Genomic DNA, 15,141 nt, shown 5'->3' with positions numbered 1-15,141 from the left:
GGTCATCTCAGTTCTGCTCTTCTGTCACAATGCTTTGCTCCACATGTCACACGCAGCTTGGCTCTAGGCTGTAGTTTGAGGATGGCAAAGTAGAGAGGTGGCAGGCATATTGGGGAGGACTGGTGGAGCTGTGAGGGAGAAGTGGAAAAAAAAAACCAATGCACTATAATGGGAGATGATATGGAGGCAGATAGAAATGTGCAAGTAAGGATGTACAGATACCAAGTTCCGTATACTTGGTACAAGTACAGATACTTTTTCAGCCCCAAGACTAGACTAGAGAAAAACTCAAAAGTTAGGAGGCAGCTGTCATTTGTAAGGAGCACACGGAGCTCCTGGGTTTTGTGCATCTCTGTTTTAATGTAGGATTTGTTTTATATTAGGGATGCACTGTTACCATTTTTTCCAGACCAAGTACTTGTCCAACTACTCAAAGATACAATTACTGATACATTTTTGTTGTCATGTGACCTTTTTTTAAAAAGCAATACAGACTGATGATTTCAGGACAGTGGTGGAGTGCCAGAGCTAGGTCACCGCTGCAACCCTGGTAGTTGTTCCTTTCCTTCCTATGTGATCATATCGCATACCATTACACGTGGTGTGCAGTTGTTTACAGGCAGCAGCTGTCACCTGATCATTAACTTGAATGGGTGACAGTTGCTGCATGTAAACGCCAGATTAGGGATTCCTACTGCAGGAGAAAACAAGTTCCTGACACAGGAATCCCTAAAAGCACCTGAAATATAAATGTGATGGGGCCTAATATACATACAGAGGCAGGAACCATACCGCACTCCTTACCGGGATTCCCACTTGATGAGGATGGGTGCTCGAAAATGACTGCGGATGGCACGGTCACACATGAACAATAGAAAAATTTCACCAGCACACACGCATATTTTATTGCCAATATCTGTATCTCACTGGCAAATGAGATGCAGCTATTGGCAATACAATATTTTGCTTTTTCAACTTATGGTGTGCTGGTGACATTTTTCTATTGCTAATATACATACACACGCACAATAATACTCTTCCCCTCCCTTTGAGACTCCTGCTCCAGAAGGAAGGACAGTGTCAGCACAAAAATAGTGATCCTAAACTCCTGAATTGTGCTTATTTTGACTTTAAACTTGTTTTATTTTGTTTTTCTTCTTTAATGTACGACATGTACCTTGTTGAGTTTGTTTTGTGTAGCTTTGCTTTGTTGTACCTAGAGGGTCAGACCATTTTAGAAGTTAAGCAGCTGTTAATGTAAAAAAAATGTTTGAATTTCTGTTAAGGATGTCTTTGTGTTCTTTTAACAGATAACCACACTGATCTGATGGAAGTTGATGGAGATGTAGAAATCCCATCTAGCAAAGCAGTAGTATTACGGGGTCATGAATCAGAAGTGTTTATTTGTGCCTGGAACCCAGTTAGTGATCTTCTGGCATCGGGGTAAGATTTTGTTTTTTCATTTCTTTGGATTCACTGTACAGTATTTATTATTATTATTATTGTTATTGTTGTTATTCAGGGTTTATATAGCACCAACAGTTTGCATAGCACATTAGAATACAATTCAAGACAAGATGGTAAGGAGGGCCCTGCCCATGAGGGCTTGCAATCTCACAGTAATCATCGATATGGCCCAGGTATACAGACATTCACTCCAGTCCCAGAGCTTGTTAATCTAATATCCTTAAAATGTTTGGACCCACACTGTAGCATGATACAACAGTGGCTTATATTTAACTTTAGACACTTTTTTGCCACTACATTGACCCCAGAGTGCAACAAAAGGGTGTTCTCTATTGTCACATGTGCTTTTGTTCATTATCAAGTGAGGTATTTTAACCTAGTTCTTTTTTCCTGAATTTGTCTTCTCTAGGTCAGGGGATTCAACAGCAAGGATATGGAATCTTAGTGAAAACAGCACTAGCGGTTCAACACAGCTGGTCCTCCGACACTGTATACGAGAGGGTGGGCAAGATGTTCCTAGCAACAAGGATGTAACATCTTTAGATTGGAATGTAAGTCAGAAAGTTTATGTAAAAAATGTGAATTTTAGTATCTCTACTTCCTTGTCCAAGAGTTTAAAATGTGTTTTTCTCCGCTTTCTTGTTTATTACTGTATCACTTTTAGTGTAAAACATTTACTGAAGCACAGCACTCTCCTCTAGTGTGAAGAATGTTAGGCATACTTTACACCTATCCGTTCTGGTATGTTGTGTTAAGGCATGAATGGGCTGCCACAGCAGCAGAACGGACAAAGACACACCTGTACCGACTCTGTGCACTACAATGTACAGTAGTGTGCTAATGTGCTCTTCAATGAAAGTGCGTTGGGGTGCCATTGAAAATGAATGGTGCTACAGCGCACAAATGTGTGTAACACAATGCATAGGTGTGAAGCCTTAACGTGATATTAGTGTCATTATTTTAAGCTATTTAAAATGCTCATTAAATCACTAACAATGGATGCTGCTTCTTGATGCTTAAGTTTTGGTTTCCTGCAGAGTCGGCTGCTCCCCTGAGCACTGGCCCTGATATCCTGGTACTGTGGCTCCTTTCCCTTGCGGGAACCCTTGGAGCCACCCTTGTGTGTGCTAGGAAGCTGTGTGTGTCTCCACAAACACAGCAAGGCAGGCCACTTCCTTCTCCTGCTCTGTTCCTTGTGATCTTGTACTGGACATAGAAGTTTTTCAGCTCTTCTGAAACATGCATGAAACTGTGTGTGCTTGGGGTGACAATATAAAATAAATGCTTTGCTGGGCAACATTTGATGGGTATTGTTTGATCTGGAAAAATGCCGGTTACTGGGTTGGCTCTGGCTTTAAATACATTTAGGTCACTGACCTCCAAGCAAGCAATGCTAGTAGAGTTGGAGATCCTGCTGTGCATAGTTGTTTAGGCCTGTGTTTAAAAGGTCTTTTTTTCTTTTTTGTTATACAATTTCCATTTAGATATCAATTGAGAAGGCGTGGAATAGGGAACATTCAGTTTAGCTTGAAGAATAGGGATGTGTGGAATAGGGAACATACAGCACAGCAATTATAGAACAGGTAATACATATCCAAACCCACTCCGTTTCCATATGTGTGAACAAGTTTATCAGAGAATCGTGGGCTGCAACGCATGGTATATTTGCATTTCGGTGCACTGCATTCTTGCTTATAGTGCTGTTTTTGTTTTTTAAGGGCCATTGACAATCAATCTCGATAGGCTGCCTAATACAACTCTCTTATTACAAGTAAACTTTTATTAGTGGTTGTGTTGTCTTGTAAATGAGCCCTTTAAGGAGAACTCAAAAGTAGTAACAAAAATAAATAAAAGTTGAGCTTTAATACAGTTTTTATATCTAGAAGAATAATGATTGAGCAGGTCAGGTAGCTGATGAAGGGGCATTGGTGATGGTGAAGTAGGTTTTATGATGAAGCCTAGTGTTTTTTCACTATTAAACTTGTTTTTTTTAACAGAGTGAAGGAACACTTCTAGCAACTGGGTCCTATGATGGTTTTGCCAGAATATGGACAAAAGATGGTAAGCATGTGTATCTGTGTGTCTGTGTTTTAGTCCTTTCCCTATTGTTCCTTATAGCTCACCTTTTTACTTGATTGCTCTGCAGCCTGCATTAGATCTCATTCCTCATTCAGATAACTGTTCCATTGATTGTAGTAGTGGCATTAATTCTGATACTTTGGGGACAGAAAAGATCAGTGTGTGCACTAGGGATTAAACCTTTTATTGACATCGGTACCTTTCCCCTACTCCATAAAGCTTTATTGGCAGCAGCTAGTGAAAGCCTATTTCTTGTATAGGCAGTATATAGGATTTTAATAGTAGCCAACTATTTCTGTTGCATGTTGGTTGTATAGGATCTGTTAAGCTGGCCATATGCCTATAGATTATTCTATGGTCAGATGGGAAAAGTACAACAAGATTCCTCCATCTATGCTAAACTGTGTGGATGGAGGAATCTCCCGCTGGACCAAGCTTCAGTAGCTTGCTAGTCGGCCCGGCTGGCTCTCAAAACACCTGAACAATGCCTGCATCCAATCAGATTGTTGGGTTCATAGGTGTATGGCCAACTTTAGTGTTGGCAGTAGACGTGCGCCGAAAATAAAAAAAAGTCAGACTGAAAAATATTTCCCTTTTAAAATAGAAAAAGAGATTGAGGACACAGTCCCCAATCTGTTTTTCTGCAGCCCTTGTTATAAATGAATAGGAAGCCTCTATACCAGGGGTATCAAACCTCCGGCCCTCCAGCTGTGGTGGAACTACAAATCCCATGAGGCATTGCAAGATTCTCACAGCCACAGACATGACTCCCAAAGAGAGATGCATCATGGGATTTGTAGTTTCACCACAGCTGGAGGGCCGGAGGTTTGAGACCCCTGCTCTATACTGAGTGTTCCTTCATAAATTGTAGAGATGGTATGTTTAGTATGCTTACCATATCCATAATCATGAATAAACAGGCAGTGATGTAGATCACTTCCTATTCATTCATAACTGGTACATAGTAACTCATACTATGTCCAGTTATTTACAACGAGCGATCACTGACTGCTTGTCTCACTCTCCATCCTGGATTGGCTGTCACAGGAGGCGGTGCGGGGAGAGCTTGGTCCATTTTGACAGCTGACTCCTCCCCCTTACCGCTAACTTGGGCTCCTGTGATAGCGCGTGACTGTCTCCGCCTCCACACCGCTCTCCATCCTGATAGGTCAGAGGATGCTGAGGGGGGGCTGACTTTTTGTGACACGCTGGGTGTCTCCTGCACCGCTCGGCCTCATCTGACGGTTTCTCTCCACCTTGCTGTACGCTGCGCTGTGTCAGAAGGGGGGGGGGGACAGAGCAGCGCACAGCGGGGAGGAGAGAAACGGGAGATGCACCGCAATTTCGGCCGAAAGATGGTACTTCCAGCATTTTGCCAAAAGTGCAGTTTCGGCCAATATGTTTCGGCAGCTGAAATTTCGATGCATCCCTAGTTGGAAGTTTTTCTTTAAGACAGGCAGCCCTTCTTTGTGCCCACATATTTTAGAGAATTGTTTGTTTTTGCTTTTCTTGGAGAAAGATACAAAATGAATATGTAAACTGTGTGCTGATTTATTTTGAATTAATCACTTACAACAAATTGAATTAATTGCAAGCATTCACTCTAACCTGCAGGAAACCTTGCAAGCACCTTGGGGCAACATAAAGGACCTATATTCGCCTTGAAATGGAACAAGAAAGGAAACTTTATTTTAAGTGCAGGGGTAGACAAGGTAATATGGAAAAGTCCATTACCGCTTCTCATCTTCCCATATTTTTTTCACCATTTTATTACCATCCTTTTAGAAATGCTGAGTTCTTCACTTGCCTGCCCTGCTAATCTCTAGCACGGGTCTCAGAAGCCTTTTAAAGGCAATGTAAGCTTCAGGAATCGCCATGCTCACATTAGATAGGCAGTGGATGTGCTCAGCACAAAATGTTTATAAAAGTAGTTCTAGATTTAAAGGCACAGAGACGATTATTTAACTTTTTTTTTTTTAATTTGGTCTTTAATTCTCATCTAGCCTAAAAAGTTTGAGTTGTTTTCCCTTGAAGCTCTACACCTACAAAGTTTGTCTTGGGAAAAATCTGCTTGCTGATGTTTTGTATGTTCTTTTCACAGACGACAATTATCTGGGATGCACACACAGGGGAAGCAAAACAACAGTTTCCTTTCCACTCGGGTAACTATTTAGTAAACTTAATTTACTATATAAAAAAAAAATTGAGTTCTCATTATAGATTGCACAACATGTATATTCCTAATGGTAAATGCAGTAACCTACATCTACATTCTACAAAACCAGTCTAGCAGTCACTCCGTCACTTCATTGTATCCTCTGCCTGTTCGCTATATAAGTTGTCATACATCATTGTATATGAAGGAACAAAAGTAAACTTATTGGCCATAGTACCCAGTCAATTTCTTGCCTTCTTTTCACAATTGGGTTCTTGAGAAAAATAAGCAAGCTTCCATTACTGACCTGCTTTCTGAGAAAGTGAATTGCCTAACTGGCTTGCTGATCCCTTGACATCCGTACTTTAAATCTTTGAGTGGAAACAATTTTATAGATTAGGAATTCTGACTTTCACAACTTTTGTTTGGCTGCGCTCTCTTGTTTCAGCTCCATGGCCTAGACGTTTTGATGCCCTGTATAGCTAGAACATTAGTATTTTTAAAGGTATCCTATCATGAAGGCTCCATATTTCTTTCCAAGTCCTAGTTCTCACATGAGGAAGGGAGCAATATCAGTGTTCCCTCTGAGCTCAGACACTGGGTATTTTTGTGGCTGCAACAGAGCAAGGAGCAGCAGGGGAGTGAGGAAGAGTTTAATGTAAAGTGGTCAGGGTGGGCTTTACGTACAGATGTGGACCAAATGTTGTAAAGTGGTTGGGGTGGGCTTTACATACAGATGTGGACAAAATGTTGGTACTCTTGCAGCTCATTGCAATTGTGCTTCATTACTCCTTGTGTGTACTTGCATACCTTATACTATGTCATATCGATTAAAGCAAAAGAGATTAATTATTGTACAAAATTGTTCTAAAATTACTAGGGCTGTTACTGATTAAAATGTTCGTGTTCGATTAATCGAAATTTTTTTAATTGATTTTAATTTCGATTAATTATAACGCACATACAGATCCAACTACATTGGCCTATACACATACTGCACAGCAATGAAGTAATGAACTAGGATCACACTAATCCAGCACGTTATTAATCTCACGTGCCCCACTCAATATGTCTGCCGCTTCAGTAGGACAACTCGTAATAATAACGTGTAGAGCTGCAGCTAACTATTATTTTCAAAATCTATTAGCCGATTTTATTAAGTTCGATTAATCGGATAAAAAAATTAAATGTTAAAAAATGGCTCCAGTGATGGGACTACTAGTTTGTATTGAGATTGCAGTCCATCACAGGAGCAAGCTTGGAGCGGTGGAAGTAAAAAAGAAAAATATTGGTGTGCAATATAGTGAAATGAAAAGTGTAAAATTATACAGCAATGAATGCAGAATGGTGCAGGCTATAGTGTCCCTGTGCCGATCGTGGATGCGGGCGGTGAGCGTGAGACGGGGAGGAGGTGGAGCGTGGATGCGGCCAGGCGGGTCTGGCAGCGGCAAGCGTGAGGTGGGGAGGAGGTGTGGCGCGCAGCGTGTGTGGAGCCGTGAACAGGGCCAACCAATCGGAAGCCGATTAATCGATTGAAAAAGTTGACAACTTTTTCAATCATCGATTATAATCAATTATGTCGATTTTAATTGTTGCAGCCCTAATAACGTGCTGGATTAGTGTGATCCTAGTTCATTTTATTCCTTTATTGCTGTGGTCTAGGGCAGTGTATAGGGCAGTGCCGTGGCTGGCGCTCGTGCAGAAGAACTTTCTGGGGCAAACCTCATAGTTCTAAGGAAACCGGAAGTCAGGCGGTCCCAGAACTCGATAAGTTGGGACTATCCATAGAACACCGGCCCAAGTGGCCCGTCTGCTAACGAAAGAAAGGGGGGAGGAGTCACGGACATAACCGTCACTGGACTCCTTCCCTTCGTTAGCCGACGGAGCCAGTTGGGGAAGGGGGGAGGAGTCCGGTGACGTCTATGTCCGTGACGTCACTGGATCTCCGACGGGACTCCCGGAAGCCGGCAGAGAGGTGAGTTTTCATTTTTGATCAAAATTTTTTACGATTATTCTAGAAATTAATAGTTCATTTCTGCAGCCCTAAAAATGACCTGCACATATAAATAAAAGGGTATAATAATAAACTGGTGTCAATTCACAAAGCTTTAAAAAAAATTTTGGTTTGCACGCTATTTAGGTTTGTTCAATTCACCAAATGATTTAACACTTGGAATCTCCACCAATTGACGTCTGTTTTTGCAGAAGTGATTATTTATCGTGTACCTAGTTATTTAACAGTTCAAACCTGTTTTAATAAGCCTAATTAACTATATACAAGTGTAATTCACAAAGATTTTTTGGCCATTTATCAACTGTTAGACAATCTTTACATAAGCACCTCCTTCAGAGTTTCATTATGACAGTTTGAGCGGTAGTTTCTGCTCTGAGAGGGAGATTTGTGAGGTGAATTTAATATAAATATATAGTATCTCACAGAAGTGAGTACACCCCTCACATTTTTGTAAATATTTTATTATATCATTTCATGTGAGGACACAGAAGAAAATTACACTTTGCTACAATGTAAAGTAGTGAGTATACAGCTTGTATATCAGTGTACATTTGCTATCCCCTCAAAATAACTTAACACACAGCAATTAGGCCTCATTCACACCAAAACTGCATTGAAAATGCATGCGTTTTAGCCATTGCATTGCGATGCATTTTGATGCGTTCCGATGCAGTTTTTTTTTCCAACATGCAAATTAGACTATATGTCACTTCCTTCTTCCTGTCACAGCACTTTCCTCCTTTTTCTAGCTCAAACATGCTTCCTTTGTTTGAAGGCATGGTGTTAGTGTTGGCTATAGCCATTCTCATCCACCGTAGGAGGTTATTATAATATAATAATAATAACGTCGTTATTGGGCCCCTTGCTGACGGTCAGAGATATTTGATTATTAGATCAGCATCCATGTTTCCAGAGCTGTTCCATTCCTAATCTCCTCCACCAACTCGCAGAAAGTCCCCAGAAGATGACATTACTAAATCTGTGGGTTTTTAGTTCCGTTGCGTTTGCATGCGTTTTTGATGCAGCTAAAATAGTGCAAGCAGTACTTTTTCTGGCTGCATCGGAACAGACTAGTCTGGTGTGAACAGAACAACAGAATCCCATTGGAAATCATTGTGCTGTGTTTTTGATGCAGCTCAAAAACGCAACGGACTGCATCTGGTGTGAATGGGCCCTTAATGTCTAAACCGCTGGCAACAAAAGTGAGTACACCTCTAAGTGAAAATGTCCAAATTGGGCCCAAAGTGTCAATATTTTGTGTGACCACCATTATTTTCCAGCACTGCCTTAACCCTCTTGGGCATGGAGTTCACCAGAGCTTCACGGGTTGCCACTGTAGTCCTCTTCCACTCCATGACGACATCACGGAGCTGGTGGATGTTAGAGACCTTGCGCTCCATCTTCCGTTTGAGGATGCCCCACAGATGCTCAATAGGGTTTAGGTCTGGAGACATGCTTGGCCAGTCCATCACCTTTACCCTCAGCTTCTTTAGCAAGGCAGTGGTAGTCTTGGAGGTGTGTTTGGGGTCGTTATCATGTTGGAATACTGCCCTGCGGCCCAGTCTCCAAAGGGAGGGGATCATGCTCTGCTTCAGTATGTCACAGTACATGTTGGCATTCATGGTTCCCTCAATGAACTGTAGCTCCTCAGTGCCGGCAGCGCTCATGCAGCCCCAGACAATGACACTCCCACCACCATGCTTGACTGTAGGCAAGACACACTTGTCTTTGTACTCCGTACCTGGTTGCTGCCACACATGCTTGACACCGTCTGAACCAAATAAGTTTACCTTGGTCTCATCAGACCACAGGAAATGGTTCCAGTAATCCATGTCCTTAGTCTGCTTGTCGTCAGCAAACTGCGGGCTTTCTTGTGCATCATCTTTAGAAGAAGAGGCTTCCTTCTGGGGCGACAGCCATGCAGACCAATTTGATGCAGTGTGCAGCGTATAGTCTGAGCACTGACAGGCTGACCCTCCCACCCCTTCAACCTCTGCAACAATGCTGGCAGCACTCATACGTCTATTTCCCAAAGACAACCTCTGGATATGACGCTGAGCACGTGCACTCAACTTCTTTGGTCGACCATGGCGAGGCCTGTTCTGAGGGGAACCTGTCCTGTTAAACCGCTGTATGGTCTTGGCCACCGTGCTGCAGCTCAGTTTCAGGGTCTTCTTATAGCCTAGGCCATCTTTATGTAGAGCAACAATTCTTTTTTTCAGATCCTCAGAGTTCTTTGCCATGAGGTGCCATGTTGAACTTCAGTGACCAGCTGGAAGTCCCCATTCACACCTGAGACCTTGTAACACTAACGAGTCACATGACACCGGGGAGGGAAAGTGGCTAATTGGGCCCAATTTGGACAATTTAACTTAGGGGTGTACTCACTTTTGTTGCCAGCAGTTTAGACATTAATGGCTGTCTGTTGAGTTATTTGCAGGGGACAGCAAATGTAACTGATACACAAGCTGTACACTCACTGCTTTACATTGTAGCAAAGTGTCATTTCTTCAATGTCGTCACATGAAATGATATCATAAAATATTTACAAAAATGTTATGGGTGTACTCGCTTCTGTGAGACACTGCATATAATTCACATGTTTGCAGTGATTGCCTCTTAAGGCTGGGCAACAAAATATTAGGTTAACGGTCCTATCATTTTTGTTCATGCCATTTTCAATAGTTTTATTTAAAATATTCTGCTTAATTAAAAAAGAGAAGCAAAATCTGATTTAATTTTTTTTTCTTTAATTAAATCTAGTGTGGACTTCACTCAAAGGAGTTAATCTTTTCCTGCATTTTACAACTAAAGATTATTTTAGCAAGTTTTGTTTTTTGTGCTGCTCAGAGCCACTGTGGCACTTAACAGCAGCTAAACAGCAGCTATCCAAACCTGTTTTCTCCTCATCAGAGGCTTGGCAGACCATATCCAGACTCCACTGGAAAGAAAATGCGAGCCTGTACTGTGCTTAGGCCAACGGATCCTGCGCAAAGCTGTCAGTTTGCCCAGTCCTTTTCACTTAAACTCTCAAAGTTACAAAACTCATGCTGGATGTCCGGATCCTCTCACTGCCCAAGGTCAGATTCTTGCTGACTAGGTCTTCCTCTATGGAGCACCATTGGCAAAAAGACTTATAGTCAACATTTATCAGACTTGTCCAGAAATTGTCACTAGAACCCTCCATCCACCAGTATTTGTGTCTTGGGCACAAAAACAGACAATATCCTGGAGCTCAGGGCAATTTGGCTATCCTTTCAATGCTGGACTCCCCCAAGTTACAGGGCCACCAATGCAGCATTCATTCGGACAATGCCATTATCGTGGTATGCGCAACCACTAGGGGGGCATGAGAAGTGAGACTGATTCTGGTTTGGGCAGAACTTCACATCCCAGCCCTGTCTGTAGAATGGTCCCTTCACCCAGAGGTGTTTCAGGACCTGTCTCTTAAGTGGGGGGCACTGCACTTGGACCTCCAGGCACCCAGATTTAACAATATGCTGAACCGGTTTATAACCAGGTCCAGGGATTCCTTGGCTTTTGCCTTGGATAAAATGGTGACTCCATAGGATCAGGTCAGCCTGATCTTTGCCTTCTCCTTTTGAAACTCTTTCCTCTACTCATTTCCAGGATTGAGAAGTAGAGCATTCCAGTGATCCTCATTGCTACCAACTGTTCCAGGCGACTGTGGAACGCAGACTTCTTAGTCAGACTTCTGGACCTCAGGACTGGCATTTCACCCCGCTTCTCTGTCCCTGTTGAAATCCAGGTCTTGAAGGACAGAGGCCCCTTGGAAACGGCCATCCCTCCATTTCTGAAACCTAGGAAGTCAACCCCCCTGCAAGGTCTACCATCGTCCCTGGAATGTTTATTTAGCTTGGTATGAAGCAAAACAAGAAGTTCCATTCCAGGAAGTAATGTGTAATGCATCTCATCTTTTCTCCAGTCTGGGCTGGAACAGCATCTGGCCTTGAATACTATTTGAGGTTAACTGCCTTGGTGATTTTTATTTTTTTAAGTGGCACTTGCCCTTTCTCTCTCTAGTGGAGGCCTTTGTGTAGGAGGTCCGTGGAACCTTAACTTAGTTTTGTTTGGTCTGCAGCAGGTGTATTTTGAACATCTCATTCTCTGACCCTTATCTCTCTTGTAAGGTTGCCTTTCTCATTGCCATTTCTTCTGCCAGGTATGAGTTCATTGACAGCCTTAAGGTGTAGAGAGCCCTTTCTGGTTATCCATGAGGAGAAGGTAGTTCTGACCCCCAAGGGCCTCCTTTATTTCTGATGCGGTTTCTGCTGCCCACCTTAATTTGGACGTTGTTTTACCATTATGTCCTGCACCAAAACATCAAGTAGTTTCTCTACACTGTTTGGATGTGGCTTGAGCTGTTTTTAAGCTTACCTCTGTTACAGCTTCTATCTGCAACTCTGACTCCCTCTTTGACATTCCTGCAGGTCTCGGTATGAGGAAGTCAGCTTCATGTACCTAGTGCCACTAGTACCATGTGGATTTTGCATACTATAACTCAGTCCTACAAACTAAAGGGTAATGTCCCCCCCCCTTTTTGATAACTGTTCATTCTACCAGGAGCATTATTACTGGTACTTGTTAGGTCTTACAGCATCAGGCTTTGGTTTCCCAAATCTGCAAGGCTGCCACCTGGTCCACTGTTCATACAGATGTTGTCTTCAACCTCAAGATTCTTTAAACTGTTCTCTGAATTGTGGGCCCCCTCCTTGGTTCCTTGGGGTTAGTTGTTTCATGGGCCAGTTGGCCATTGTTTGCTGTGTTGCTCGCGTTTCTTTTGGACATCCCATATGTTTAAGTATTAAGCTCCATGTGTCCTGTGATGTATGATTTAAGATAACAGGATTTTTGGCCTGCGTGTAAAATTTGTACTGACAAAATGGCTAGTTTGGCAGATCTGCAAATCGCGAACATAGCGGTGAACCCAAGGAAGTCCGTGAAAGCCTGGGCTTGTTTTTTTCTTTTTTTCCCTGACCTTTTTTCAGGGCCAATTTGCAACCTTTTGTTAGTCATGGGCAGCTGGGCAATGCCATGGGGAACATGTACAAATACAAAAAAGTTTTAAATACACCATTCAGCATAGGTGGAGATTTTTAATGCTGCTTAAAGGGTAGCATTACAGATACATGACTCATTAAAATACCTCACTTGGTGGGATGCCTTAAACCTGCATGTGCAGTTGTGCACTAGTACCATGTACTCTTTAAAACGGACATGTACCACGGCTAAATGACACTTCCCTGCCAGATGAACATTATTTGGTCAATGACCTCACCTGGAATCCCCAGTTGCTCTGTTTACATTACCACAGCAGCCAAAGAACTGTCATTTAACAACTGAAGTGTAGGGCAATGGATGGATGGATTTTGAGGGGAACCCCCATGCCGTTGTTTGTGGGTTTTTTTTTTCTAAAAGGGTAAGTGCACATTGTGTACTGTCCCTCTTAGTATAAAACTACATGGGGGTACCCCTCAAAGTCCATACCAGATCCTTATCTAGTTATGCAGCCTTGCTGGCCAGAAAAAGGTTTGGGGGAGACCTGGAGCATGTATACCCTTTGTGAACCATACCAGACCATATGCACTCTACCTTAGGAGGCAAAAAAAATCCACCCTCCCTCTCAAACAAAAAAGTTCCTGTATATGAATCAAATGCCAAATGTGTTGTCCAGTAGATGGTGTCAATCATGATGAGTGATGCCTGCCAACACAACTTGCTGGCACGCCACATGTGACATCTCTTCCTCCAATCACAGAATGCCTTGCATTTTTTTTTATAAATACAAGACATTTTCTGAATGGAGAATAGTGAAGAGGAGGGGGTGATGTGACTGAAGCAGAAGCTGAGCGTTGTGTGCAGTGCTGCAAGTTAAGATTTTTATAGTTTTGCGGCAGCCCTCTGCACATAACATCCAGCTAATGATTTACATACCCAGTGAGTTGTGTAAATTATCATTTTTGTTCGGAGTGTGGCTTTAAGTACATTTAAAATGCATTTTGTCCTGCAGTAATATGACCAGGGCAAAAACGTTATTTCTAATGCTTTGCACAGACAGAGCAGCCAGTGACTCAAACAATAAACCGCTTTTCTTTGAAACGTTCTATGGAAATGTCCAATATGTCATTGCTTAAAAACCTCTCTATTCCATTGTCTTTCAGCACCAGCATTAGATGTGGACTGGCAAAGTAACAACACATTTGCATCGTGCAGTACAGATATGTGCATTCATGTCTGCAAGTTGGGACAAGACAGGCCAATAAAAACATTCCAGGGACATACAGTAAGTGCCATGTCACCAGTATTCAGATCTTTAGTTAGCCAAGCCAAACTTTCTAAAGACATACCAAATGAAATTGGCAATTATTTAGCGATCCAGATGCAAGCTCTGCGATTGTCATATTCTACATTAAGTAAATAGTTAAACCACAAGCCCAAGGCTCACATCTTCAAAAACAGTGTGTGATGAAAACTATAGTTCCCTTTTTAAAATCTTAATTCACTGGAGATGGTCCGAAAGAAGTGCAGCGTATGGTAGTTGAGGGAAATGTGCTCAAGATCCCTTATTTGTTACTTTAGCACTTTTTTTTTTTTCTTAAATCAATGAAGAATTCGGGTAGAATTCATGCACAGAGACTCTCTTGCTCCTAGATGTTTAAAGTGTTACTAAAGTCTTCTATACTCATCTCCAGCAATGCAACACTTGCAAGCTTATTTTCCAGCAGCAACTTCCTCTTCATCGGTAGTGTTTGGCCAGCCCAGGGTGACCTCTTTCCTGCGCTTAGGCATAGGAGTTAATGTGTCCTGACACCAAAACATGTTGAGATTGTATACCGAGCTGCCCAATATGTCTCTTCTGCACAAAAAGGTCTTCCTGGCCGAGTTTTTTTGGGGGGCTAAATTTTCACTTTAAAGGACAGCTGTACCACTGGTATAACTTGTCCTTTTAACCCTTTCTTTGCCATACCATGCTATGTCCATGGCAACATGCCGCTGTAAACTGTTGGTTGAGTCAGTTTATTTTCTTTCAACAGATTCACAAATACAATGTGGAAGTGATTTGGACAGCTGATCACTTCCAGCAGCCCTGCAGCATATGTTTGCTGCTCTCCTCTATTTTTAAAGGAAAGAAACAAGAAATTTGTCATTTCTGTGTTCTGAATTGCAATTCCCGGGCTGCTGTGGCCAGGGATGAAGCTAATCAAGCACAATATGTGCTTGATTAGCTTCATTAGGCTGCAGAGGTGACAGGGGGTAAAAGACCGTTAATGTCTCCTTTTTGAAGGAGAACCTGTCACCACTAAGCTATCAGATGGGTCAGTTTGTTAACTACTTATGTGATGATAAAGTTGAGTGTAAAAAAATAGTTTACATTTTAATTGAAAAACACCCTAAAACATTTTTT

General features: G+C 42.1%; 1 protein-coding gene across 1 annotated transcript in view; it reads left to right on the top strand.

The window, feature by feature from the left end:
- The window catches only part of TBL1XR1 (transducin beta like 1 X-linked receptor 1), a 40,346-nt gene that overhangs the window by 20,117 nt on the left and 5,088 nt on the right, over positions 1-15,141 (top strand). The window contains exons 5-10 of the mRNA XM_018554903.1: positions 1,311-1,443; positions 1,877-2,018; positions 3,465-3,528; positions 5,161-5,258; positions 5,648-5,708; positions 13,898-14,019. Of these exons, the coding sequence (XP_018410405.1) occupies positions 1,311-1,443; positions 1,877-2,018; positions 3,465-3,528; positions 5,161-5,258; positions 5,648-5,708; positions 13,898-14,019 (620 nt within the window). The remainder of the gene's footprint in view (positions 1-1,310; positions 1,444-1,876; positions 2,019-3,464; positions 3,529-5,160; positions 5,259-5,647; positions 5,709-13,897; positions 14,020-15,141) is intronic.

Source organism: Nanorana parkeri, unplaced genomic scaffold (assembly GCF_000935625.1).
Source record: "Nanorana parkeri isolate BGI_ZX_2015 unplaced genomic scaffold, ASM93562v1 scaffold177, whole genome shotgun sequence".
Classification (NCBI taxonomy): Eukaryota; Metazoa; Chordata; class Amphibia; order Anura; family Dicroglossidae; genus Nanorana; species Nanorana parkeri.
Note: the sequence above shows the minus strand (reverse complement) of the source record. Positions and strands in the feature narration are given on the sequence as shown.